We start from the raw sequence: 25199 nt of genomic DNA on the forward strand, positions 1-25199 counted from the left end.
TAAGTTTCTCTCGTTTCAACCACCTCTCCCTCCTCTCTTGTGTGTGTGTGTCTTTAAGGTCGGGGAGAAAGTACTCAGCAAAGGCTCTAGAGTCGGCCTACGCAGCACGTTTCCTCTGCCGCAGTCCCGCCCCTCCTCTGATGTACGGGACCGCAGTAGAACGTGCTGCTGAGGTTTCGGCAGCCTGCAAAGATCACTATGGCTGTCCAGCGATCCTCTGCAGGCTGCTGATGCGGTGCTTGTACCGGCGGGCCAGCTTAAGAGGAAAATTCTGATGTGGCGCTTGCACCGGCGGGCCAGCTTAAGTGGAAAGTTGAAATTGTACGGCGGGCCAAATTTGGCCGGCAGGCCAGAGTTTGACATGTCTGCCTAAGGGCACTGCAGGAGTGGTTTGCGCCAGAAATGCCCTTAAGTGCCTCTCTAGCCATGATTCACAAGAGAAGTAGAGGCCGGAAATGTAGGCCTTTAAAATCCTGGCCTACATTACCAGCGCCTACCTTTCATGGCAGCTATGAAAACAGTGCTGTTGTGTGATTGACACACGGCTGGCGCCGTTTGTGAATGCGCCAGCCGATTATGATGCCATTTGCATAATCTGCCCCATATCGTCTACAAAATAGATGCTGGTAAGGACTCACATATTAATTTTTTGTTAATGGATGCATGCTAATGGAACATTAGGGCATGGCCACTAATTTGGAAAAATGGCTATTTTCCAGCTGTGGTACAAATGACCTTAGTGTGCAGGAAAGACCCAAGTAAGGCACACTAAGGCCGCTTTCTACTGCAGCTTTGAAAAAGGACCCCTGTATGTGTATTTGGAAAAGAAAAAGTAAAAGAAACAAAATAATACTGTTAGATTGAATCATTATGTCAGCATTCAGGCCTTTTGTTGGTTTTGGTCAGTATTTCGTAGAGGTGTCTCCCCTGTTCCCTGACTTTCCTTAGCATTCAGGCCTTTACATTTCAGCAGATACTACCAAAAGGGAAACAAGTGTAATCTTTAGATGTATTTTACATGGAAACTCAGTAAAAATCATTTTATCATGCTGCTTTTAAGGATCTTCAATATAAGGTAAATATTTTTTATTCAAAAGGCCAAGATTCATATGACTGTAAAACCAAACAAATAATTTTCCTTTATTAAAAGATCAAAAAGCATGAAATAATAGCACTAACATCAATTAGATTTTATTTAAATGTTTTGAGTTGTCTGTGTTTTTAAACAGTGTTACCAAAATAATAAAGCTCTGAATGGATGATGCAGAAAATTTGAAAATGCTTACCTTACTAAGGTTTGAATAGAGGTCCACTACACTGTTACAGAATTTTTCCACATCTTGTGTGAGCAGTTGATCTGCATTGGCTATCCTGTTATCCAAATTTCCCATTTTATAATATGTATAAGATCTACAACAACAAGAAGAGATGACTTAAATGTAATGTTGAAGCTTCCTTTAGGTGGAAGAGGTGGCTCACTGGTAGAGCTACTGCCTCTGCATCCAGAGGTTGCGAGATCAAATCGCATTGCTGCTCCTTGTGATCCTGGGCAAGTGCCTACCGCTTTGAATGTAAGTTTAGAAATGCCAAAGCCACAAAAAGGTGGTATACAAGTCCCCATTCTCTTTCCCTTTACAAAAAGATTGCTTAAAATCTTGGCATTGGCCTATTTTTTAATTTATCTATTTGTATTCTGCCTACATGCTAGGCAGATCACAATAAAACATCCATAAGAAAACAGTTTGGGCCTGATTCTGGAAAAGGCACCTGCATGTCAATCACCGGTAGGCACTGCATTCAGAATCACATCTATTTTTTTTGTACAGACACCTTAAATGGAGGCCAGCATATTACAGGCCTACATTTAAGGCATCTAACTCGCACCTACGGAAGCACCTAGGTATTCCTACAGAAGCCTAAGGCCTCTTCTGGTGTACCTAAATGCCTCCTTAGGTGCAAGTCAGATGCCTAACTTGTAAGCCTCCTTTGACATATCATTTTTTTTTTTTTTAAACATGCATCCCGATGGGTCCATTAGATTACAGTAGGACGCCATTTTGAGAATCCAGTTTGTATTCTGATGTTCTACACCCAAGCATCAATAATTTTCAGGTATTTGAAAATGTTTCCCCATGTGCTAAAAGATTACTATCAAACCTTAAGAAAATATTGTCAAGATAGAACTTACTGCAGATATTCATCATACAGGTACTTGGTGAGTCTTTTCCGGAAACACAGCTTCAATTCATTCAGTCCAAACTTCAAAAAGTTATTCACTAAAGAAATCTAAGATTCATAAGAGAATATAAGATCTATGCTAAGTATTCAAAAAAAGGTTTGAAAAATTATTTAATATGATACACTGTTTAAACATTCACAAAGTACAGAAAAGTTCTAGCTTTTAAAAGTTATTTATTAACTACTACTATTCCATCTGATCTAGTTAATTCAAAGCAACTATTAAAAGATAAGGAAAATGAAATTGTAATGATTAATAAAGCAACAATGCAAGTATACTAAGATGAATGGCAATGAACAACATTTTTAAAATGGGATTTCCATATTTACATGTTTGGGACGAAGGCAGGGGGTAGGATGGGAGTTCAGCAGCTTCCACCTGCTCTTCTGGGCATTCAGTTCAATCTGAAACAGCCCCTAAAGTTATAGTGTCATCAGCTTTTATCTACAACTATGAGGGGTTTTTCTTTAATTTCATCCCCTCTCCTATCTAGCCCAGAAATTAAAGTATAATATAGCCCTTTGTAATCCTAAGTGCATCCTCCCAATTTTGGAAAATAGAACTTACTCTTATGTAACAGCTGGAGCTTTCATAGCACCACAAACTGGCCCAAGCAGAAGTCAGGTCTGTGACTCAAACTAATATTTCCTGCATGATAGTTGGCAATACTGCCACAGAGCCATCAAACTAGCCACTACATTTTTCCTTTTGTTGCATTAAATTCCTAAATCAGAATTCACCTCTCCCCTATTGTCCCCCCTTGCCCAGCAAATTAATTAAGACATCCTGATAATTTCACAATGGCTAATGTCACTTATCACATTTTATCCGAAAGGGTGAATACATTTTAGTCCCTCCAGACCAGCACAGAAGCAGATGGGTTTACATTCCTCTGCCAGCAGGTGGAGACTGAGACACTGGCTTTTGTAGTATAAGTGGGCTTTGCAATCCCAAGTACAATCAGTCTGACGAATAGCCAAGCAGAACTAAATCTAAGAACTGTGAACTATAAACACCAACATCACTCCCAGAAAGAGAATAGCAACCAATAATCCAAAATTGACAGGGAGACACTGTTGGATATTGATTAGAAGAACCATCTTCAAAAAAATGTCCCCACAGTTTGCCAGCTATGCTAGATGAACCAAACACCACTGCTCTTATGCACTTCCCCAACAAACCGGACAAAAAGAAACCGCCGAGAAAAACCGTACTCTTCGAGAAAAAAGCACAGAATACAAAAATGACAGGGCATGGTCTGTGTTGGTCTGGAGGGACTAAAAAAGAGAATTAGCAGGTAAGAACCTAATTTCTCCTTCTTTATCGTCCCTCCAGACTGGCACAGAAACAGATGGGATATACCAAAGCACATGCTCACCAAACACTGCATCCTGATGCGCCTGAATGTTCATATGGTAGTGATGAACAAAGGAATGGAGAGAAGACCAAACCACAGCCTTACAGATATCCACCGGAGGCACAAGATAAGATAGCCCAAGAAGATGCCTACCCCCGAGTGGAATGAGCTTTGAGAAAATGCAGAACAGGCTTCTTCTGAAGAAGGTACGCCATAGCGATAGAATCCTTGATCCACTGCACAATCATAGCCTTGGAAGCACTGGCCCCCTTATGAGGACAGGCTAAAAGGACAAAGATATGATCCAACTGACAAACTCTGAGTCCGCTGAATATAAACACAAGGACCTTACGGACATCCAATTTGCACAGTTGTCATTGTTGCAAAGAGCCCTCTCAACTACCCAAGACCAGGAGGACAACGGACCGGTTGACATGAAAAGGTGAAACCATCTTTGGCAGAAAGGAGGGAACTGGCCACAGCACGGCCCATTCCCTAGAGAACTCCAGGAAGGGAGGCCTACACGAAAAGGCCTGAAGTTTAGAAACGCATCTCACAGAAGTAATGGCCGCCAGGAACACTGCCTTAAGAGTAAGGTCCTTCAAAGTGCAGGAGCTGAGAGGCTCAAATGGAAGACAAATAAGCACCGAGAGAACCAGACTGAAATCTCAGGCTGGAACCAAAGGATGCACTGGAGGCTGGAGCAAATTTGCCGCTCTCAAGCAACAAACCACATCTGGAGAAGAGGTCAAACACCAACTAAGCAACAAACCACAAAAGGAAGTTAAAGCCGCAATCTGAACCATGAGACAGGACAAGACCAGGCCAGGCCATACTGCAAGAACTCCAAGATGTGAGGCAAAGAAGTGCGGGAACATCACTCCTCAAAGAGACATCAAATTCGCACATAAGCCTGAGAGGTGGAAAGTTTCTAAGAATCCAAGAGGATGGAGATCACTTTATCTGAATAACCTATTTTACTTAGGCGTTCCCTTTTAAGATCCAAGCTGTAAGACAAAAGGGACCCGGATCGAACATTGGAATGGGACCTGTAGTCAGAAGGTCAGGCGAGAGGTGCAGTGTTAGAGGATCTGCCACAAGAAGACAAACCAGATCTGCCAGGTGCCTGGGTCATTCTGGAGCCACCAGGATCACATGGCCTGTGTGTCAAGCAATACGAAGGACTCTGCCCACCAGTGGCCATGGAGGAAAAACATACAGCAGGCCATCCATTGGCCAAGGCTGCATCAGAGTATCCAGCCCCTTGGCCTGGTAATCCCTGCGCCAACTGAAGAACTTCGGCACTTTGGCATTGACACTCGTGGCCATCAGGTCCATGACTGGCTGGCCCCAGGCCTGCACAATCAACTCAAAAGCTTCTAGACCGAGACACCACTCTCTGGGATCTAGCACATGACGACTGAGGAAGTCTGACTGGATGTTCTCCACTCCCACTATGTGGGAAGCGAAGACATATAGAAGATGAGTCTCTGCCCAATCCATGAGAAGAGATGCCTCCTGTACCACCAAATGACTCTTGGGTCTCTCCTGATGATTGACATAAGCCACCACCATGGCATTATCCGAAAGAACCCGAACCAACTTGCCCTTCAGCAACTCCTGGAAAGCTAGTAACGCCGACCAATTGGCTCTGGTCTCCAGAACATTGATTGACCAGGACACATCCTCCGATGACCAGCTGCCCTGAGCTGAGCGACCGAGACATTGAGTTCTCCAACAGAGGAGACTGCCATCTGTGAGAAGCACTGTCCACTGGGGCTGATCCAGATTGGAAGACTGTAGCCCCCAGCGCAGGCTGTGACGGACTAACCCCCGAAGAGGGACAGGAGAGTCCAGATCATACGTCTGAGGTGACCACCGCCAAGGAAGCGCATACTGAAGTGAGCGCATGTAAGCCTGAGCATACCTGACCACTTCCAGGGAGGCCGCCATTGACCCCAAGACCTGTAGAAAATCATGTGCCTGAGGACACCAACAATCTAACAGAAAGCTTTACAATTGTTTTGTTATATGTTGTAACAATTAATAAATTTATAAAAATAAAAAAAAACCAATAATCTAACAGAAAGCGAATCTGTGACTGCAACTTGAACATTTGGGCCTTTGGAAAGAAAACTCTCCCCTGTCAAAGAGAAAACCGAGATACTCCAGGCGCTGAGACAGAGTCATCTGGCTTTTGGATAAGTTGACCATCCATCCCAAAGAGTGCAGAACCCAAGTCGTAACCCGGGAGCTCTCCTGAAAGGATTTTACTCAAATCAATCAGTCATCTAGATAGGGATTAACCAGAATGCCCTCCTTGCGTAAAGCTTCTACCACCATCACCACCACCATAACCTTGGTGAAAGTTATCAGACTCCTGGTTAAGGAACCGCTCAGACCACCTTACATTTTGGGTGGGGCTAATCCTTACAAGGACGGTCTTGAGGAAGCCAGGGTACCTTAGAGTCACTCAAAATCTAAACAAGCTTATCCAACTCCTCCCCAAACAGGAAGGAGCCCCGAAAAGGAAATTTACTGAGCTTGGACGTCACATCCGCTGACCAACCCCAAAAACACAGAGTATGGTGAGTGGCCACTCCAAGAGCTATGGCTTCCGAGAGATAAGAAGCGCTGAGCTCAATCTTAGCCACCTCCTGATCCACCAAGGACTAGTTATCAGACTCCCAGTTAAGGAACCGCTCAGATCACCGGAAACAAGCCTGGACTACCAGTCTGCTTCAAATTGCTGTCTGGACCACCAGACAGCTAGGTCAAAACTCTGCTTAAGAAGAGACTCCATCTTATGATCCTGAGAATCTCTCAAGGCCAAACCGCCTTCAACCAGCACTGTTTGCCTATGTGCGATAGCCGAGACCACTGCATCAACCACAGGAGACTTAAAGATATCCCTATCCCCATTAGGAATGGGATAAAGCTGAGCCATGGACCGCACCATGTGAAAATATGTCCGGAGTCTTCCACTGCGCATGCACTACATCCCAAATATCCTGATATATAGGAAAAGAATGGGAGGCCGACTAGATCCCCCAAAGCAGGGGGGTCCACCACATGCAGGGGGTCATTTACTTCCTTCTCAAAGTGCAAAACCAAAGAAACTTGAAGAATAAGCTCCTGTAGGTCTTCCCGATGAAAAATGCGCACTATCAATACATCCTTGCCAGCTGGCAGCTCAGAAAACCACATCCGAGAGGATCTGAGAGGATCTTGGGGATCCAACAGTCCAAGTCCTCATCAGGTAAAAACGTGTCTGCAAATAAAAAATCCTCATCCCACGAGACCCGCAGCAGCTTGGATGAAGACTGGGGGTGGGGGGACTGGGCAGGAGCCTACGCCAAGGGGGACCAAACGGGGGTAGACGTGAAAGGCAAAACCTCCCCTGATAAACCAGAGACTCCTGGGGAAGAAACAGGACCCCTGGCCACCTGTAAGTAAGCTTTGTACATAGCTAAAATAAAACCAGGGGCACCCTCCACCCTCCAGCGGCAAAGAAGGACTCACCGCCAAGGCAGAAGACACATTGCAAACCTGTTCTTGTCTAAGATAGGAGGAAGGTCACCTGAGGCCTTGCCAAAACCAACGAAAAGCCTGCCGAAAAACACTCCTCCGAGGCCTGCGTCAGCAAAGAGGCCTGAACAGACCCTGCCGCTAAATCAGACAAATCAGCAGCAGCGGTAAGGGATTCCCCAGCACTATCAGCGGTAAGGTAAACCTTACTTCCCTGATAGTCAGCAGCTGGGAAAATCCCTGTGTGCATGGTAGGAGAAGCCTGGGCTTCCCCACTGCCTACAGTTGACGAGCAATGTACGCGCGAAGGGGAACCCTGCTCACCTGCACCCAAAGCCAATGAAGATTCCCCTTTGCGGTGGCCAGTGCACAACGTGCACACGCCGGCTGCATCAACCGTGCGCTTGAAGCACAATGAGCACTTTTAAAGTTTCTTAAAAAGTGCTCATTGTGAAAACCGCTAGAAGGCAAAACAAAGTGCCAATTAGCAATTAAAACCAATTAAAGTCAATTAAAGACTTCTCTTCAGACCTGCACTGCCTCAGGACCTTTTTTTTTCAATACAACTTTAATTTAAAGTGAGCAGACCCCACTGGCTCTCAAAGCTATATGCCTGAATATTCATGGCAAGGCTTACAGCTGAGGCACCTCTAAGGTAAAAATTTTGGGGAGAGGGGGAAATGGGGGAGGGACTCGACCAGTCGATTGTGGCACCCCTGAGGTCAGAAGGACCCCTGAAAAGGTCCCCCAAACTCAATCCTGCACCCACAATAGGGACAAGAAGGCCACTAAACAAATCCAACAGCCCCACATTAAACCAGGGAAAGACTGCACAGGCTTACCACCTCCACCTGCTGGAGACTGAGAACAGACTGATTGTACTTGGGACTGCACAGCCCCTTATACTACAGCCAAAGGTCAGTGTCTCAATCTCCACCTGCTGGCAGAGGAACGTAAACCTATCAGTTTCTGTGCAGGTTTGGCATTATTAAGAATATCTACATAATGTAATTTTTGGCTGTTAGTAAGACAAAAAAAGCCAAGTAACTTCAACATGCACAAAACATTTTCATGGATAAACACTTACAGCTGGCATGGTTGCAATGAAGTTGAATAAATATTTCTTGAAGTCTTTTCTGCTGCGACCGATGATAGCACTGCAAATCACGACATGCAGACAGGCTTAGTAGCAATTAAAGCTGGGCAGCAAAACATACCTTGTCAATGAACCTACTGAATTATACTTACATGCCATGCACCAACGTACCAAAAAAGTTCAAGAACTCATAAATATTACTTCTTTCTAATGAATCTCCTATAATATTGCTATAAATCAAATCACGTTGAAAGATCATACTGGGCAGAGAATTTTACCTAAGAATTCCAACTGCCCTCATTTTAAACATGAGGAAAAATTTACTTTCTTCCTTTTGTTTTTCATACAGATCCCTAAACAAATTCTTATATATGAACATTATCAGTTAACAAAAAAAAAAAAAAAATAAAGAGGTTATGAATAATTCCATAACATCTTTATTTAGACCATAATATAGAAGTAACTGAGTGCAAAATAAATAAATATAAAAATGTGTGTGTGTATATCTATCTATCTATCTATCTATCTATATATATATATATATAAAATTTAGTAATGCCCAGAATATCAAATGATCACACCAAATATACAGGCTACATTTTCCATAATTATTTACCACAGGAATAGCCGTCATATATTTACAAAAGTGTTTCATGAATAACACTCTCTCTCTGCTTATAATTCCACTGAAAAACAAACAAAATGGTACAAAATTCATCGATATACATTACTTTGGCAAAACTGGATTTCTTAAACAGTTTAAAAAGTAAAAATATTTTTGTTTTTTAAAATTTGTTAGTGAATGAAAATAATCTGTATATTTACAGTAGTGAAATGCAACAGATGTACTGTGGGCACATGAGTCGGGGGCTCAACAATTGCCCACTTGTAAACTATTTTGAGAATTCCCCACTGCAAAGGCAGTTTCAAAATCAATCTGTGATCAAGATGCTTGGCATATTAAAAGGATAGATAGATGACTGCCTCTGTTAAGTTATACAGTAAAACCTTGGTTTGCGAGCATAATTTGTTCCGAAACCATGCTTGTAATCCAAAACACTCGTATATCAAAGTGAATTTCCCCATAAGAAATAATGGAAACTCAGACGATTCGTTCCACAACCCAAAAACTTTAATACAAAATATTGTATGTACTTGTATTGCAAGACTCGTTTAGAACAGTCACTACACTCCCGCAGCGTCAGAGAGAGAAAAACCATCAGCTCAGATGTGATGTGTATATATTATATGTACTTGTATTGCAAGACATTGCTTATCAAGTTAAAATTTAATAAAATGTTTTGCTTGTCTTGCAAAACACTTGCAAACCAAGTTATTTGCAATCCAAGGTTTTACTGTATATCAAAGCACAAAAATTGTTTAATGAAAGCAAAGAATCTTTCCTGACCTGCTGATGGCAGTTCAAAACATTTACTTCTTGAATGTGTAAAATAGCTGAATTAATAAAAGCTGCCCTATGTGATGTATGCAACATCATCCTATCAATCATATAAAATCAACAGAGTATCCCCACCCCTCCTCTCATATACTGTACTAAGAATCCAGAGAAAGCCAGAGGATCACAATCTGGCAATGAATCCAATAGCTACAACACTGCCCACATTTGTTAAAGTTTCATCTCCAAAACCAATAGAACTTTGACCAAGTTACCTTGACAGGACTGAATGTGTCTGGCACATAAGGTAACATTTGTGCCTATGATAAACAGGACTTAGATCAGTGTTCTTCAACCGCCGGTCTGTGGACCGGTGTAGGTCCACAGAAATTTTCTGGCGGTCCACAGGGCGAGCAGAAGGCAGTGTTCTTCAGCCACTGGTCCACGGTGCAATCAACGTGGCGTCTTCGGACCAGCTCCCCGAGTGCTGCAGTGCACAAAGCCATGGGAAAAGGCTCCTATGTGCATCCTGTGCCTGAACCGGAAGTCTTCTGACGTCACAACGTCAGAGGGAAGGCTTCCAGATGAGGTGTGAGGAGCTGCTGCCCACAGCTTTGTGCAATGCAGCACTCAGGGAGCCAGCCCGAAGATGCTGCGTTGATCGCACGGTGGACCGGCCCAAAGATAACACCGGGGGGCAGGCCAGAAGGCAAGGTACAGCATCGAAGGAGAGAGACAACAGCGGTATGGGGAATGTATTGATTTACATCTGCTGTCTGTTCAGGAAGAAATGCATTTGTTTCTTTTCTTCTGGGGTTGTACTGTTTGCAGACTTTTGCATCTTAGGGTTTGTTTGTAAATATCAGTACTTTTAGTTTTTGGTCCTGCATTTGCATGGGGTTATCTGTTTTCTGGTAGGAATGAATGTTGAAAAGCATACAGTGTGCTTTGTGTATTTTAATTTTGTAGTTAACCATTATGTGTTGTTAATCCGATTATATTGTTTTTGTGTGTGTATACATGAAAAATGAATGGAAAAAAAATGGTGTTACAATTAGTACTATTGTGGGGGCGGGGTTTGGGGGCGGAGGCAGGGCGGACCGGTGCCGGTCCACAAAATAATTATTTTATTTCCGCTAGTCCATAGGTGAAGAACACTGGCTTAGATGATTAGTGTCATATAATTAATTATAAATGTACATACTGCTTTTTCCGATTATTAATTTATCCAAGTGGTATACAATAAAAACAGTAAACCATAAGTTGTTGGTTTTTCTTTTTTTTAAATCAAGAGATAGCAACATGAAATTGTTTGAACACCAGAATATTAAATTTAGCTTTATTAAACATCAGAAGCTACTGCAAGCTTTTAAGGACCAGGGAGATATAATTTCGAATACTAGTTTGTTACCAGGTGAGCTATTGCATTCTACTGAATCCTCTGAGGTCTCTCTGCTAGCACCTGCAGAAGGTTGTCATACAGGGCACTGCCTTCAAATTAACTCAGACCTGGATTACTGCCACTTAATCCTCTTCAAAACTGATTTCAATGACCTAATCAATTGAAGGGCTGAAACAATGTATGGGGGGAGGGAGGGAGACACTAGCCAAGTGCTTTCAATTTCAAAATAATCTAAGTCATCTGTACCGTAAATATGATGCTGGTGAGAAGTCTCCATACACACAGTTTCTCATGTGCACAACAATCATTTGGCCTTGCAATAGTGAAATTTTATCCTTCCTCATGAGAGGAAGCTTAAATTTAGATTAGTATATTAAAAGGAGAATTAGGGATGTAAATAAGCCCTATAATCAACAATTGAGGCTGTGATTTTGGAAACATCTAACACACAAAACTTTTTTCAGTATGTTTTACTTAGTACCTGTTGCAACAGAGAAACTGCAGGAAGGAACAACAGAGGCGGACACAGTAGAGATGGTGTCCTCAGGCAGTAACTTAGTAGCTAGTCAGGGGATAAGTGCCAAGGCTATGATTGCACCATACCCCAGGGAGCACAAGAAGTAGAAGTTAAAGTCCAGCAGGAAAGGGAAGTGCGTTCGAAGAGCTTTTCTAACTTACTTAACCTGAGGGGAAAACAGAACCTGCAAGAGAACTGCCCCAGGGAGAAAAGAATTGCTAGAAGCAGATACCAAGAAAATCTTGTTTATTCTTTTGTAAAGGAAGCCTATTTGGGAAGTTTGCAGCTGTATGTTAAGACTTCCTTACCTTGTGCTCTCCTAGCACAGTGGAAAGGGAAGAGAAAGGTTAAGCTCAACTTCTGAAGGAATCAATCCATACTGAAGCCATTAGAGAGCTGAGGAACATTATTAAGGAAAGTGGGCTAAGGACCAACTATGAGACTAGCACAAACTTTGTGGATCGAAGGTTTGAGCAGAATATCAGCTAGCTGAACATTAAGGTTGCTGACACTGAGCATATTTTTTTTTCCTTAGAGTGAATTGTTCAACTGCTAAAGGGCAACAGGAAGCCTTATGAACTGATCAGAATAAAGAACTATACCTGCAGGAAAACTTTTAGTGTGGGGGATTTGTTAATTTTACTTGCACTGTTGTGAAAGGGAATTATACTATATTCCTTTTTTTAATTCTTTATTGATTTTTAAAACTTCAATAGTGCAACACAGCAAATATAACATATAATAATACAATAAAAGCACATTCAACTTACACATGTTCTTAATCAACCATTTTCCCCCACCCACCCACCCAATGATTATTCAATAAAACACAAAAAAACATAGATTACCACAAAAAAACATCGGATTAAACATCAGGAAAGTGCTGCCCAAGGTTGACATACTTCAATAGCAGAAAATTGCTTTTTAATCTGTACTCCAAAGCTTGCTTCTTCGGGTCGCGGTCTCAGCAGTGACTCTCACATGCTGCCTACCGCTAACCCGGAAGTCTCCCCTCTGCCGTGATACTGCAATGAGATACGATGCTGATTCGGCCCCCTCCACCAGCCTCCAATTTGATGCTGATTCGCCCTTCCGCCCCACCTCCGACCAAAACAGCAGCCTGCCTGCCAGGGCTTTCCTCTGACACTTCATCAGTGATGTCATCAGTGACACAGCAGAGGAAAGCCTAGGAGCAGAACCGCTGCTGCTGCTTTGACCCGGAGGAAACTAATCCATTCAAATCGATTCACCAAAGAGAATTGGTGAATTAATTTGAATGAATCGGGCAGTACTACCACGTACCTCTAAGAGGTTGAGAAACACTGTTGTAAAAAATGTCTAATATAAGAAAAGTCTGTGGCTGCCTTGTACATCCCTGCTGCGGCTCAGTTTGGGAACCGCTGTTCCATTGTTGTACAATAGCAGTAACCTCTAGTGTCAATACAGACACCATGCTCCATTATTTGAAACTGCAGTAATGTTACTGTATATTTATAGGAAGATTAAAAAGCAATTGTCTGCTATTGCAGCAGGCACTTTCCTGATGCTTAATCCAGTAGGAAAAGGTCAGGGATTGTAGATTTATGGCTCCAAGAGGGTTCTCTTCTCTCTCTCTCAGACACAAACAGAATATTTTCCCTAGAGCACAACAAAAAAGGTAGAAAAATATTTTGTCCTAAATTTATTAAACGAAATAAGTGAACTTTTGGAAATGCACAGTTCTGATATCTTATATTTCTTTCTCTAGTATCGATATACATGCCAAGTCTCACTTCTTTAAGTTTCAAGTTCAGTTTTATGCCTTCATATCGCTATTGCTGATCTCTGGTCCCTTGTTTCATATTTATTGAGGGACTGTCTGTCTTGCACATGTGACCGGGATGTGGTATTCTGCTAGCATGTAGTTTTTATACAGAGATATGGAACTTGTTGCGGTCCTGTGTGTCCTTTTTTCCTACTAGGTGATGTATTAGTGTTTTAGGGCCTGATATATTTACAGTGCTAAATTTTAATACATTAGATTGTTGAGTCCTGGAAGTTAGCATTGTTATGGAATGGCCAGGTCTCAACCCTGTTCTTGCACAAGTTTGTACGTAGTTTTTCGCAGTGCTGGGATTGTTAGCCTTACTGAGGTAATATCAAAACTTTAATATAGCTTTAGTTTGTCAGAATGCGAGCCAGGCCTTTAGACATTTTGCAGAAACTGGTATGTGCTAAAGTGCAAGAAGATCCTGTTGATCTTGCAACTCCCAATCTCATGAGACAGCAAAACCAACAAGCTTTCAGAGAAAGTGAGAGAAAGAGAGAAGGTATTTGCGTGGAAAGGTTCCTTGGTTCACTGGGGTCTATTTTTAAAAAATTAGAAAGTACTTCACAAAAGTGACGAACTTGCCCATCGTAACTAGATTTTCTGTTTCATTCCCCCCCCCCCAAAAAAAAAAAAAAAAGACAGAACTGGATTACGTCACTATGGACAGCTTTTGTGGAGAACCTTTTAACTTCTTTTTATAAATAGGCCCAGTCCAAGTCTTGTTGCTCATTTTAACTCGGTTTATAAGAATAACACACCATCTGTCAAGGGGTCAAGTGGTTCATACTCGTATGAGTGTGAACTATTAATAGATCATACCAATTGTATCTTGGTCTGTATGCCAGATGTAGTGACCTGTATTTGTTATATACTGTATGTTGCCTAGTTAGTTAACTGTTTAACAATAAAATGTACATTTCAAAATCTCTGTTGCTTAGAGTTCAGGGTACTCGGTTGAAATTTGTTCATTATGGGGGTATTTGGCTTGAAGAAGTTAGGAAACATTGCTATAGATGGGAGGATAATCTCACAGATATACATGGACATAGGCACCCAGGAAGCACAATCCCCTTGCTCAACTGAGTCAGCAAAGCTAAAACAGGAGCATAGCTGCGCCTGAAGAGGTAGTAGCCCCTGCGTACAAGCCATGCAGAGCAGAAGATGAAACCAGGAGCAGGAGAGACCATTTATCCGCCTGCAGAGATAGAGAATACTAAATCACCAGTGAACATACAGTACCACCGCATATAGCCAGAGCTCAACTCTGTGCTCTCTATCTCTGCCTGCTGGTGGGTGGACTTAACCCACTCATCTGGATTCATCAGCTGCTGATGACAAGGAAGGAGAAATTAGGTTCTTACCTGCTAATTTACTTTCTTTTAGCTTCTCCAGACCAGTAGAGGTTAACTTTACGAATGGGTATATATCTAATCATGACCAGCAGGTGGAGACTGAAAACAAAACTTTGGGACAGTATATACTATCCTCCCTTCTCTATTTCCCTCAGTCTGCCGAATAGCCAAGCAGAACCAAGAACTGGAAAACAGGAAGAAAGCAATACTCCGAACAGGAGTAACAAATAACATACCCAAATGCTGTTGGAAAATGCAGAGGAGAAATACCCGAAGGAAAATGTCCCCACAGCTCGCCAGCTAAGCCAGCCGAGCCACAGCCGCTGTTCTTTAATTCTCCCCGGCCCTAGAAAAATACTAGAACCCGCAGCAAAAAACAAAAACTGCCCGCGAAAACAGCCCCAACAACAACAACAACAGACAGGGTGGGGACCTCTACTGGTCTGGAGAAGCTAAAAGAAAGTAAATTAGCAGGTAAGAACCTAATTTCTCCTTCTTTAGCACTCTCCAGACCAGTAGAGGTTAACTTTACGAATGGGACGTACCAAAGCAGTCCCTCTCACGGGCGGGACCCCCGAAGGGCCGATACCAGAACACGCTCACCGAACACCGCGTCCCGACGCGCCTGAACATCTACCCGATAATGTCTAACAAATGAATGCAAGGAGGACCAAACCGCAGCCTTACAAATATCCACCGGAGGCACGAGCGACGACTCAGCCCAAGAAGCCGCCTGACCCCGAGTGGAATGAGCCTTGAGAAACTCTGGAACAGGCTGCTGTTTCAGAAGATAAGCGGAAGCAATCGTCTCCTTGATCCAGCGCGCAATAGTAGCCTTAGAAGCGCCAGCTCCCCGACGAGGACCAGCCAGGAGGACAAAGAGATGATCGGACTTCCGGAATTCCTGGGTCCGCTGCACATAAGAGCGAAGGACCCGACCGACATCCAACTTGCGCAGCTGTCGTTGCTCAGAAGAGCCCTCCCGACCACCCAAGACCGGGAGAATCACCGATTGATTGACATGAAAAGGAGAAACAACCTTCGGCAGAAAGGAAGGAACAGGCCGCAAGACGACCCGCTCCCTAGAAAACTCCAAGAAGGAAGCCCTACAAGAGAAAGCCTGCAGCTCAGAAACACGCCTAGCAGAAGTAATGGCCACCAAAAAGACCGCCTTCAAAGTAAGGTCCTTCAAAGAACAGTCGTCCAAGGGCTCGAAAGGCGGGCGCACCAAAACAGAGAGAACCCGATTAAGATCCCAAGAGGGAACCGAGGGCCGTAGGGGAGGCCTAAGCAACTTGGCCGCCCGCAGAAACCGAATCACATCAGGAAGAGCCGATAAACGCTGACCTGACACCAACCCTCGAAAGGCCGACAGGGCCGCAAGATGAACCCGGAGAGAAGACCAAGCCAGGCCTCTATCCAGGCCATCCTGCAAGAACTCTAGAATGTTAGGCAGAGAAGCGCGAAAAGAGGTCACTCCCCGCGCCCGACACCATTCCTCAAAGAGACACCAAACCCGCACATAAGCCCGAGAGGTAGAAAGCCTCCGGGACCCCAAAAGTGTAGAGATCACCTTGTCTGAATATCCCTTCTTGCTAAGGCGACCCCTTTCAAGAGCCATGCCGTAAGACAGAAGGGAGACGGGTCGAACATGGGAATGGGACCCTGCATCAGAAGGTCGTCCGAGAGAGGCAGAGGAAGAGGAACCGCCACCAGGTGCCTCCCCAGATCCGCATACCACGGACGTCGAGGCCAATCCGGAGCCACCAGCACCACCAAACCCGGATGGTGAACAATGCGAAGAAGCACTCTGCCCACCAGCGGCCAAGGAGGGAACACATACAACAGCCCCTCCGTTGGCCAAGGCTGGACCAGAGCATCCAGACCCTCGGCCAGCCCGTCCCTGCGACGACTGAAGAAGCGGGGCACTTTGGCGTTGCCACTCGTGGCCATCAGGTCCATCAGGGGCTGCCCCCAAGCTTGCACTATCAACCGAAACGCTCCGGCGCCGAGAAACCACTCTCCTGGATCCAGGAAGTGACGACTGAGGAAGTCTGCCTGAACATTTTCTACCCCGGCTATATGAGAAGCCGAGAGGTCCAGAAGATGGGACTCCGCCCAACCCATGAGCCGAGCCGCCTCCTGCGCCCCAGGAGTGCTCTTTGTGCCCCCCTGACGATTGACATAAGCCACCGCCGTGGCAATGTCCGACAGGACTCTGACCAACCTGCCCAGCAAAAGGGAGTGGAAAGCTAACAGCGCCAGCCTGACCGCTCTGGTCTCCAACACGTTGATCGACTAGGAGGCCTCCTCCGCGGACCAGGTGCCCCGAGCTGAGTGGCCCATAAACTGAGCCCCCCAACCGAGGAGACTCGCATCCGTAAGGAGCACCGTCCACTGCGGGAGATCCAGACCCACCCCCTGAACCAGGTGAGGGGTCCGGAGCCACCAGCGCAGACTGCAGCGCGCCAAGCCTCGCAGGGGAACCGGAACATCCAAATCTTGCCTCCGGGGAGACCACCTCCGGAGCAGAGCATACTGAAGAGGACGCATGAGGGCCCGCGCCCACCTCACCACGTCCAGGGACGCCGCCATTGACCCCAGGACTTGGAGGAAATCTCGCGCCCGAGAACCCCGGGACGCCAAAAGCAGGCGAATCTGAGATTGCAATTTGCTCACCCGGGCCTCTGGAAGGAAGACCTTCCCCAAGTAGGTGTCGAACATAACCCCAAGGCACTCCAGACGCTGAGCCGGGACCAACCGACTCTTGGAAAGGTTGACCACCCAGCCCAGCGACCGGAGAAACACCACCACCCGAGCCGTAACCCGGGAGCTCTCCTGCAACGACTTTGCCTGAATCAACCAGTCGTCCAGGTAGGGGTGAACCAGGATGCCCACTGACCGCAAGGCTGCCGCGACGACCACCATTACCGTGGTGAGCGTCCGAGGAGCCGTGGCCAGACCAAAGGGAAGCGCACAGAACTGAAAGTGCCGCCCCAAGATCGCAAAGCGAAGGAAGCGCTGATGAGAGGCCCGAATTGGAACCTGCAAGTAGGCCTCCGTCAGAACGAGAGACGTAAGAAACTCCCCCGGCTGAACCGCCAGAAAGACCGACCGCAGCGTTTCCATGCGGAAAGACGGAATCTTGAGAGCTCTGTTGACCCCTTTCAAATCCAGGATGGGCCGAAAGGTCCCCTCCTTTATGGCCACCACAAAATAAATGGAGTACCTGCCGGTGCCCCACTCCGTAGGGGGCACCGGCACCACTGCCTCGAGATCTAGCAAACGCTGAAGGGTCTGACGAAAAACCTGCGTCTTCCATGGAGTCTGACATGGAGAAGCGAGGAAAAGGTCCGGCAGAGAGCGGGTAAACTCCAGAGCGTAACCGTCCCGCACCACCTCAAGGACCCACTGATCGGACGCGATCTCGGCCCATTTGGGGAAAAAATTGCGCAGCCGGGCCCCCACCGGAACCAAAGGGGGCGCCGGCAAGGAGTCATTGCGCAGGACGGGAAGCGGGGGAACCGGCGGAGGGATTCCCTGCCCCCCGACGGGCCCCCCGAAAGGGCTGCATGCGCTGGAAGAACCGACCCCGGGAAAAACCCTGAGCCGGGAAAGAAGCAGCCCCACGCCCCGGGCGTTACTTGCGAAATTCCCGCAAACGCCCCCGGGCAGCCCCACACCCAGACGCAGGGCGGGCACGGTCCTCAGGCAGACGGGGCACCTTCGAGTCCGTCAGAGTCTGAATCAACTCATCTAATTCCTCTCCAAACAAAAAGACCCCCTAAAGGGAACTTTAGTAAACTTAGCTTTGGACGCAGAATCCGCCGCCCAAGCGCGCAGCCACAAAACACGCCGCGCGGCCACGCCATAGACTTAGCCGAAATCCGCACCAAGTCATAAAGAGCAGCTGAGAGGAACGAGGCAGCCATCGCAATCCTCGCTACCTCCTGATCCACTAGAGACCAGTCATCAGACTCTCGATCCAGGACACGCTCAGCCCACCGAAACACGGCGCGAGCGACTAGCTCCCCACAAATAGCCGCCTGGACCCCAAAGGCAGAAACATCAAAATCATACTTAAGAAGTGTCTCTAACGCACGCTCCTCCGAGACCCTAAGAGCAGAACCGTCCATAACAGGCACGGTATGCCGCTTAGGAAGTGCCGAGACCACCGCGTTCCCCATTGGCGAAAATAAGGTAGCCCCACCTCCCTCCGGGACGGGATACCCAAGAGCCAAGGCGCACACCAAACGAAACTGCGCCCATAGGCCACTGCGCCAACACAAAATCCCGCAAATCCTGACGCACAGGAAAAAAGCGGGAAACAGGACAGACCCCCTGAAGCAGAGGGGCCCCCATACGCAGGGTCTCCGGCGGCGACACTGCAAAAATGCCGCACCAAGGAGACCTGCTACACAGGTCTAAAAGCTCATCCCTCTGAATAAAAAGCGCACCACGGACGCATCTGCTCTGGAAGACGGGAAACCCGCCGCCCCGCTGCCAACAGGCGTCCCCTCTAGAGGATCCTGGAAGCCCGCCAAAGCAGCCAGGTCCTCAACCAGGCCAACACGCTCCTCCGCCCACCAATTCGCAATCCAAGCCCCCCCCGCGGGCGCTTGGATGAGGGAGGAGGAAGAGGGGACGCCAAACGAAAAGAGGGAGGCAAAGCCATAGGGGGCGCGGAGGGAAACCCCCCCCGAAACCCCCCAGGCGCACGTGGGACCCCCAAAAGTCCGCACAAAGAAAGAAAATAAATTGGGGGCAAAAAAACCCCTGGGGGTCCCCAGGGACTCCCTGCCCCAGCAGGGGTCCATGCTGAAACCTGCCCCTGTGTTCGCCATACAGGGGGAAGGTCACCTGAGGTTGCAGACAAAATGGAGGGGCCAGACAAAGAAAATGGCGAAGTTCCCGCCAAAAATGCTCCCTCCATGGCCTGTAGCGGCTGAGAAGACTGAACAGTCTCAGCCGCTAAAACAGGCAAGTCGGCATCAGCTGTCAAAAAATCAGCTGAGAGGGAATCCTTCGGGGAATCCCTCCGTGGGCGGTTGTGGAAGACCGGGCTTCCCCACTGCTCCAAGCCGACTCGCGAGGCACCATCGGCGGGGAGCTCTGGGCGCCTGCAGCCGCTGCCGACGGAGCTCCACCACCTCACCGACCCAAACCGCCGAGTTCAGGCCGGCCGCGAGTGCCTCGCGGCTGGACTAAAATTGTGGCCTACTCCCCCGGAGAAGGGCACAATTGCTCCATACGCGACCTAGCTATAAAAAAGTGCTGGTTACATGAAAAAATACAGTAAAATACAGGTTTCTTAAAGGGAAACAACCCTTCAGACCAGCACTACCTCAGGATTTTTTTTTTTTTTATTTTTTTTTACAGAACAGACTCCACAGGCTCTCGAAGCAATATGCCTTGCTTGACTTAGGGGGCAAGGCTTACTGCTGAGGCTCCTCTAAAAAAATGTGGGGAGGTGGAGGAAGTGGGGGGAGGGACCCCGCTCGTGACCCGCCGGGTTTGACACCCCCGAGGTCGGACGAACCCCCAAACAGGGCCCGACCAAGCTCCGTCCGGCCAAAAACAGGGACAATAAACCCCTAAACAAATTCCAACAGCCCTACCAAGAGAGATGGGTACAGATCACTCAACACCTGCTGGAGACTGAAAGAAGACTGAGGGAAATAGAGAAGGGAGGATAGTATATACTGTCCCAAAGTTTTGTTTTCAGTCTCCACCTGCTGGTCATGATTAGATATATACCCATTCGTAAAGTTAACCTCTACTGGTCTGGAGAGTGCTAAAGAATGGACATTTTATAAGATGCTTGGAACTGCAAATACAGTACAAGATCTAGGAAGCCTTTTTACAAAAGTATTTTTAAAACATTAGCTTATCCAATTCAAAGTTTCTTGGTGAACTTGGAACAAAGAATAATAAAGAAAGTTGATGTATATAAGAAAAGAATGATGTAACTACTCAGAGATTAAAAGGGAAAACTCTTGCTCTATACACAACATAAAAAATTTTGCCATAATAAATATCCTAGCACAAAACACAGCTAACTGTGTCTAACATAAAAACTGAAGTGAAACTGGCAATGGCAAACTTATTCAGCTGTCTCATATATAGTGTGAGCCCACCGGGACAGACAGGGAAAAATGCTCGAGTACCTGAATAAATTCATATAAACTGTTCCGAGCTCCCTTGGGAGAACGATATAGAAAATTGAATAAGATAAATAAATAAACATTACAGGGATAGCAGAATACTATGGGAATAATATCCAGTCTGCGTTTGTAAGTAGCTTGCAAGCCATGGACTGAACTAATTCCAGATATTCAATGCTAGAGCATGCGCAGTTCCCAGAACTGAATATCCAGATATGTCGAAATTAACCAGGAGACTGGTATCCAGTTAATTTAGCATGTAAAGTTAGGACAGGTAAGTGCTAGTTTTGCCCAGGATTTTTCCCTGGACAATCTCGATCCTAACCAATTAGGAAATAGCCAATTAGCAAAAATATTCTGTGGTACTACCTAGTTAAATGCCGCTTAATATCAATGGCGAGCCAGCTCAGCGGGGTTTAACCAGGTAGGGGCCTATCCTGCTCATTAAACCCTTTTGAATATCAACCCCTATGTTTTTACCAACTAGGGCTAATGGACAAGCCATTGGTTCACATCACACTTAAGAATCTATAATGAATTTTAAGTCTTAAAATCTGCAAAAGTAAAAGTATATTTTAAAGAACTTTTGTTCACAGAAATACACTGACTTTTAGGTCTTCACCGAGTAAAATAGAGTATCTTTATAAGTTATTTGATTCAGTTTCATCTTGTTACAATTGCTAGCTCAAAGCCCAAGACCTACCTGCTATTTTTACATTAAAATTAATGAAAAAGTGAGGTAATACATATAACAAAAAAAATAAATAAATCATAAACCATATAGATAAGGTTTTAAAACCTACCTTTCAATCATGGTCCCATTCTGAATCATCCACACATCACAGTATGTTCGAGCTATCAGCATGAATGCTATAAGTGTCAAATAACCTGTCTAATGCAAAAAACAAACAACAAAAAAACAACAACCACAGTAGTGGTATTTTACAAGTACTTCACACAGTCACAATGACCCTCTCCCCACAAACTCACTCCTTCAAAAATATTTCCTTCTGGTAAAGGTTCAAAGGTAACTTTAGAGATACTTAATAGTGGCTTTTTTTTTTTTTTTTTTAAAGACTCAAGGGAACAGACAGTGTGCTTACACAGCAGAAGCATGCAATGTGTGGCCCCACTTGAGATTTGGTAGCATGCATGATTTTGAAGAATTGCTGCACTATTTGGTGGGTAGGAAGTCACAATTTCAGAAGAGATTCACAGATTTTAAAGAGCATGAATCATGCAATAACAGGCTGAAAGATTCATGTGACCTACACATATATGAATTTCTGATCATGCAGCCTACCATTAAAAAAAAACCCCTCAGATGCCCCTGCTGTATAGGAAAGGGGAATCTTCTAAAAGGTCTACGTTTGTAAAATTTCCTTAAGATGACCAACATCAAGTATTTTCTTTAAATTGGTGAATGCAACCCACTAAAGGTCTCAATCACCACCACAGATGCTGTTTCATATTATCTAACCAGTCCTTATTTCCTAGACTAACCAGGGCTCCAAACCCAGCATGGTGCAAATACCTTAGCAGTAACCAAAATCAGCAAAAAACAAAAAAAGCGACAAGAAGCATGGGACGACAAGCTGCTGGCATCTTTCCTTCATTTTACTGGCTCACTGAAGCACTGCCACTTCAGACACAGATTTGCAAACATTCACTAAGGGGTTAACTTTATAATGTCATTTTTTTAAACATATGTAAAACAGCATATGCATGCATAAAATACCACTTGTAACATTTACTCTGTTTCTACAAGTAAGCACAATGACAAAAACTTGTGTGGACTTCCAGAATAAGTGTGTGTTTGGGGACAGAATCGCAATTTATGCAGTGTTTATTAAACACTTGAACCTGCACGTACTGTATTGTGTGTAACTTTAAACCAGGCTAGTATAAATGTATGTAGCTTCAATTCGGCCAGGATTTCTATAGTGTTTCAAAGCGATTTTATAAAGAAACAAGCACCTATGGCATTTATTTTTGAAGCATATGGTTGTCTCAAAATGCCCAGATGGATGTCCATATGCTTGAAACGTAGAAATCCCATTTTTGCAAACATAGACAAGGGACGGCCAACAATGCAGCATGTCCAAATAGCAAGGAGGTGTGTTTTGGGCGGTACTAGGAAAGATCCCCCCCCCAAAAAAAAAATTCAGGCCAGCCAAGTCTAAACAGGAGGACATCCTTAGTTAGACCCGTTTCAATCATGTCTAGGGTACAAATCGATGCTCGGATTGAACATCTGGCCACTGGAGGGATTAAGAAATGATGAATCTCTCTTTCTCCTACTCCCTTTGTAGCAAGGGAGAGAGAGTGGACACAGAGAGACATATTGACAATGGGGATGGAGGAGGGAAAAAAGAGGGAGACTGATCTAGGTCAGAAGGGAGGGAAGAAAGAGAGAGGGAAAAATGCTGGACTATGGTAGGAGGAACCAATGGTCTGTAACAGAAAAATTTTCAGAAGACAGGAAAACGTAAAAAAGAGAAACTGGGACCATCTTGATGGAAAAATAAATCTCCAGACAACAAAGGTAAAAAAAGGAATTTATAGACTGAAATACATTAGCTTTGTATTGTGTTAAACAGAAAAGGAGATGCATTTCTGTTTTTATATCTCCAGTGTCGAAGTACTTGCTGACCCTTGCTGTGGCTGGTGAGGATCCCCAAGTACCGCCAGCTGTCGACCTCCTCCAAAAGGTGGCCAAAACTCCTTTCTACCAAGCGCATCAGTCACTGACAGCATCCTTGAGCCACTGAGATGCCAGCACCTATGGCTTAGGGATGTTGCTGCTGCCTGCCAAGCTTGGTAAAAGTGATTTTTGGTAAAAGTGATTTTAGGCCACTTTCAGAGGAAGTCTCAGCTGACATACAGTAGCTTGTGGGTCCTCATCAGCTGGAATATTTATATTTTATATTCACATTAGAGGCCTGGCAGAGACCCATTTACAAAGTATTTATTCTTCCCAATTAATATTTCCAAATTAATAAAGTGTCTTTGCTTATTTTTATTTATTTAAAAATTTATATACTGCATATTGACTTTGCAATTTACAAATTACATACAAATCATCTTAAACTCCATATATAAACAATAGAAACAGATGACAACAGGTGTAACCAGGAAGGCAGCAATAGACAGATGCATTTTTAACATGTTCTTAGACTTCATCCTCCCCACACTATCACAAAATTCAGGGAAAAGCATGAACAAACAGCAGGTCAGGTTTCAACAAGATTAAAACAAAGACATTAGTAGTCAAGATGCATTTTCTAAATTTTCTTGAAAATTATATCATAAAATCCCAGGAAAGCATTAAGAAATGAGAGGAGGTATTAACAGAGAAAGGCATTAACACAGGAAGGTGTTAATAATTGCATTTTCAACATTTTCTTGAAATTAATTCTCCCAGAACAATATTGCAAAATACTAGGCAGGGCATTCCAGAGTTTAGCATCTGCCACATTTGTAAATGGGTCTCTAATTCAATAGCATATTTAAATGAAATAACTACTTCTGACGTTTACAGGGATGGGAGGAGACTGAAGAGATTACTTGCAGGGACGGATTCGATTCCAGCGTGGACAGGCTTGATTTCTGTCCCCATGCAACTCTCTGCCTGGTTGTCTCTAGCACATGGACATCCACCTCATATATTTCCTGATTGAAATTACATGCGAGATGGACATCCCTATTCTAAGATGTTTTTTTTCAAAAATGCCTCCTATGGGTCTCTATAAAACAGGCTACAAACAGACACCTTCTTGACCTCCCTATCTAGGCAACTTTCTATAAAATGGCTCTCATAATGTACAGTTAGGAAGCATTTAGAATGGCACATACAAAAAGTGCATAAAACATACAGACAGAGTTAATCCATGCACTATTAAACCCAGGAATATGAACACTGCAATAAAAAAACCTGATAATCTCTTGTTATATATGTCTGTTATACGAACATATATGGGGGGGAGAGGTTTATAAAAACAACCTTTTTTCATGTATAAAGCCTACTTTGCATGCAAAAGCTTTTATAAAATTGTACAACTAAATATACTTTTACATAATCTGAATTACCACCCACGCTTTTTCTGTTAATACCATGTAGAGCAGTAGTTCCCAAATCTGTCCCAGAGACCCCTCACCCAGTTGGGTTTTCAGGGTATCCATAATGAATAAGTTTCAAGTTTATTATTATTAAAATCTTATTATACCGCCAAATCAGTCTTCAAGGCTTAGTACATATCATATTAAAATATAAGTGTTTAAAAAATACAGGGTACAACAAAGGTATATCGTACAAAGACTTAACTGTACAAGACTGAC

The 25199-nt window shown here is 44.7% G+C and overlaps 1 protein-coding gene across 2 annotated transcripts in view; it reads right to left on the reverse strand.

Annotated features, from left to right (window-relative positions):
• Nucleotides 1–25199, reverse strand: part of ABCD3 (ATP binding cassette subfamily D member 3) — an 86595-nt gene that overhangs the window by 46430 nt on the left and 14966 nt on the right. The window contains exons 4-7 of one of the 2 annotated variants that reach the window (XM_033916940.1): nt 21665–21753; nt 8212–8281; nt 2189–2286; nt 1287–1410 (exon numbers count right to left, since the gene is read on the reverse strand). In XM_033916940.1, the coding sequence (XP_033772831.1) occupies nt 1287–1410; nt 2189–2286; nt 8212–8281; nt 21665–21753 (381 nt within the window). The remainder of the gene's footprint in view (nt 1–1286; nt 1411–2188; nt 2287–8211; nt 8282–21664; nt 21754–25199) is intronic. The other variant, XM_033916941.1, reaches the window with a different exon arrangement.

This window comes from Geotrypetes seraphini, chromosome 12, assembly GCF_902459505.1.
Source record: "Geotrypetes seraphini chromosome 12, aGeoSer1.1, whole genome shotgun sequence".
Lineage (NCBI taxonomy): Eukaryota > Metazoa > Chordata > Amphibia > Gymnophiona > Dermophiidae > Geotrypetes > Geotrypetes seraphini.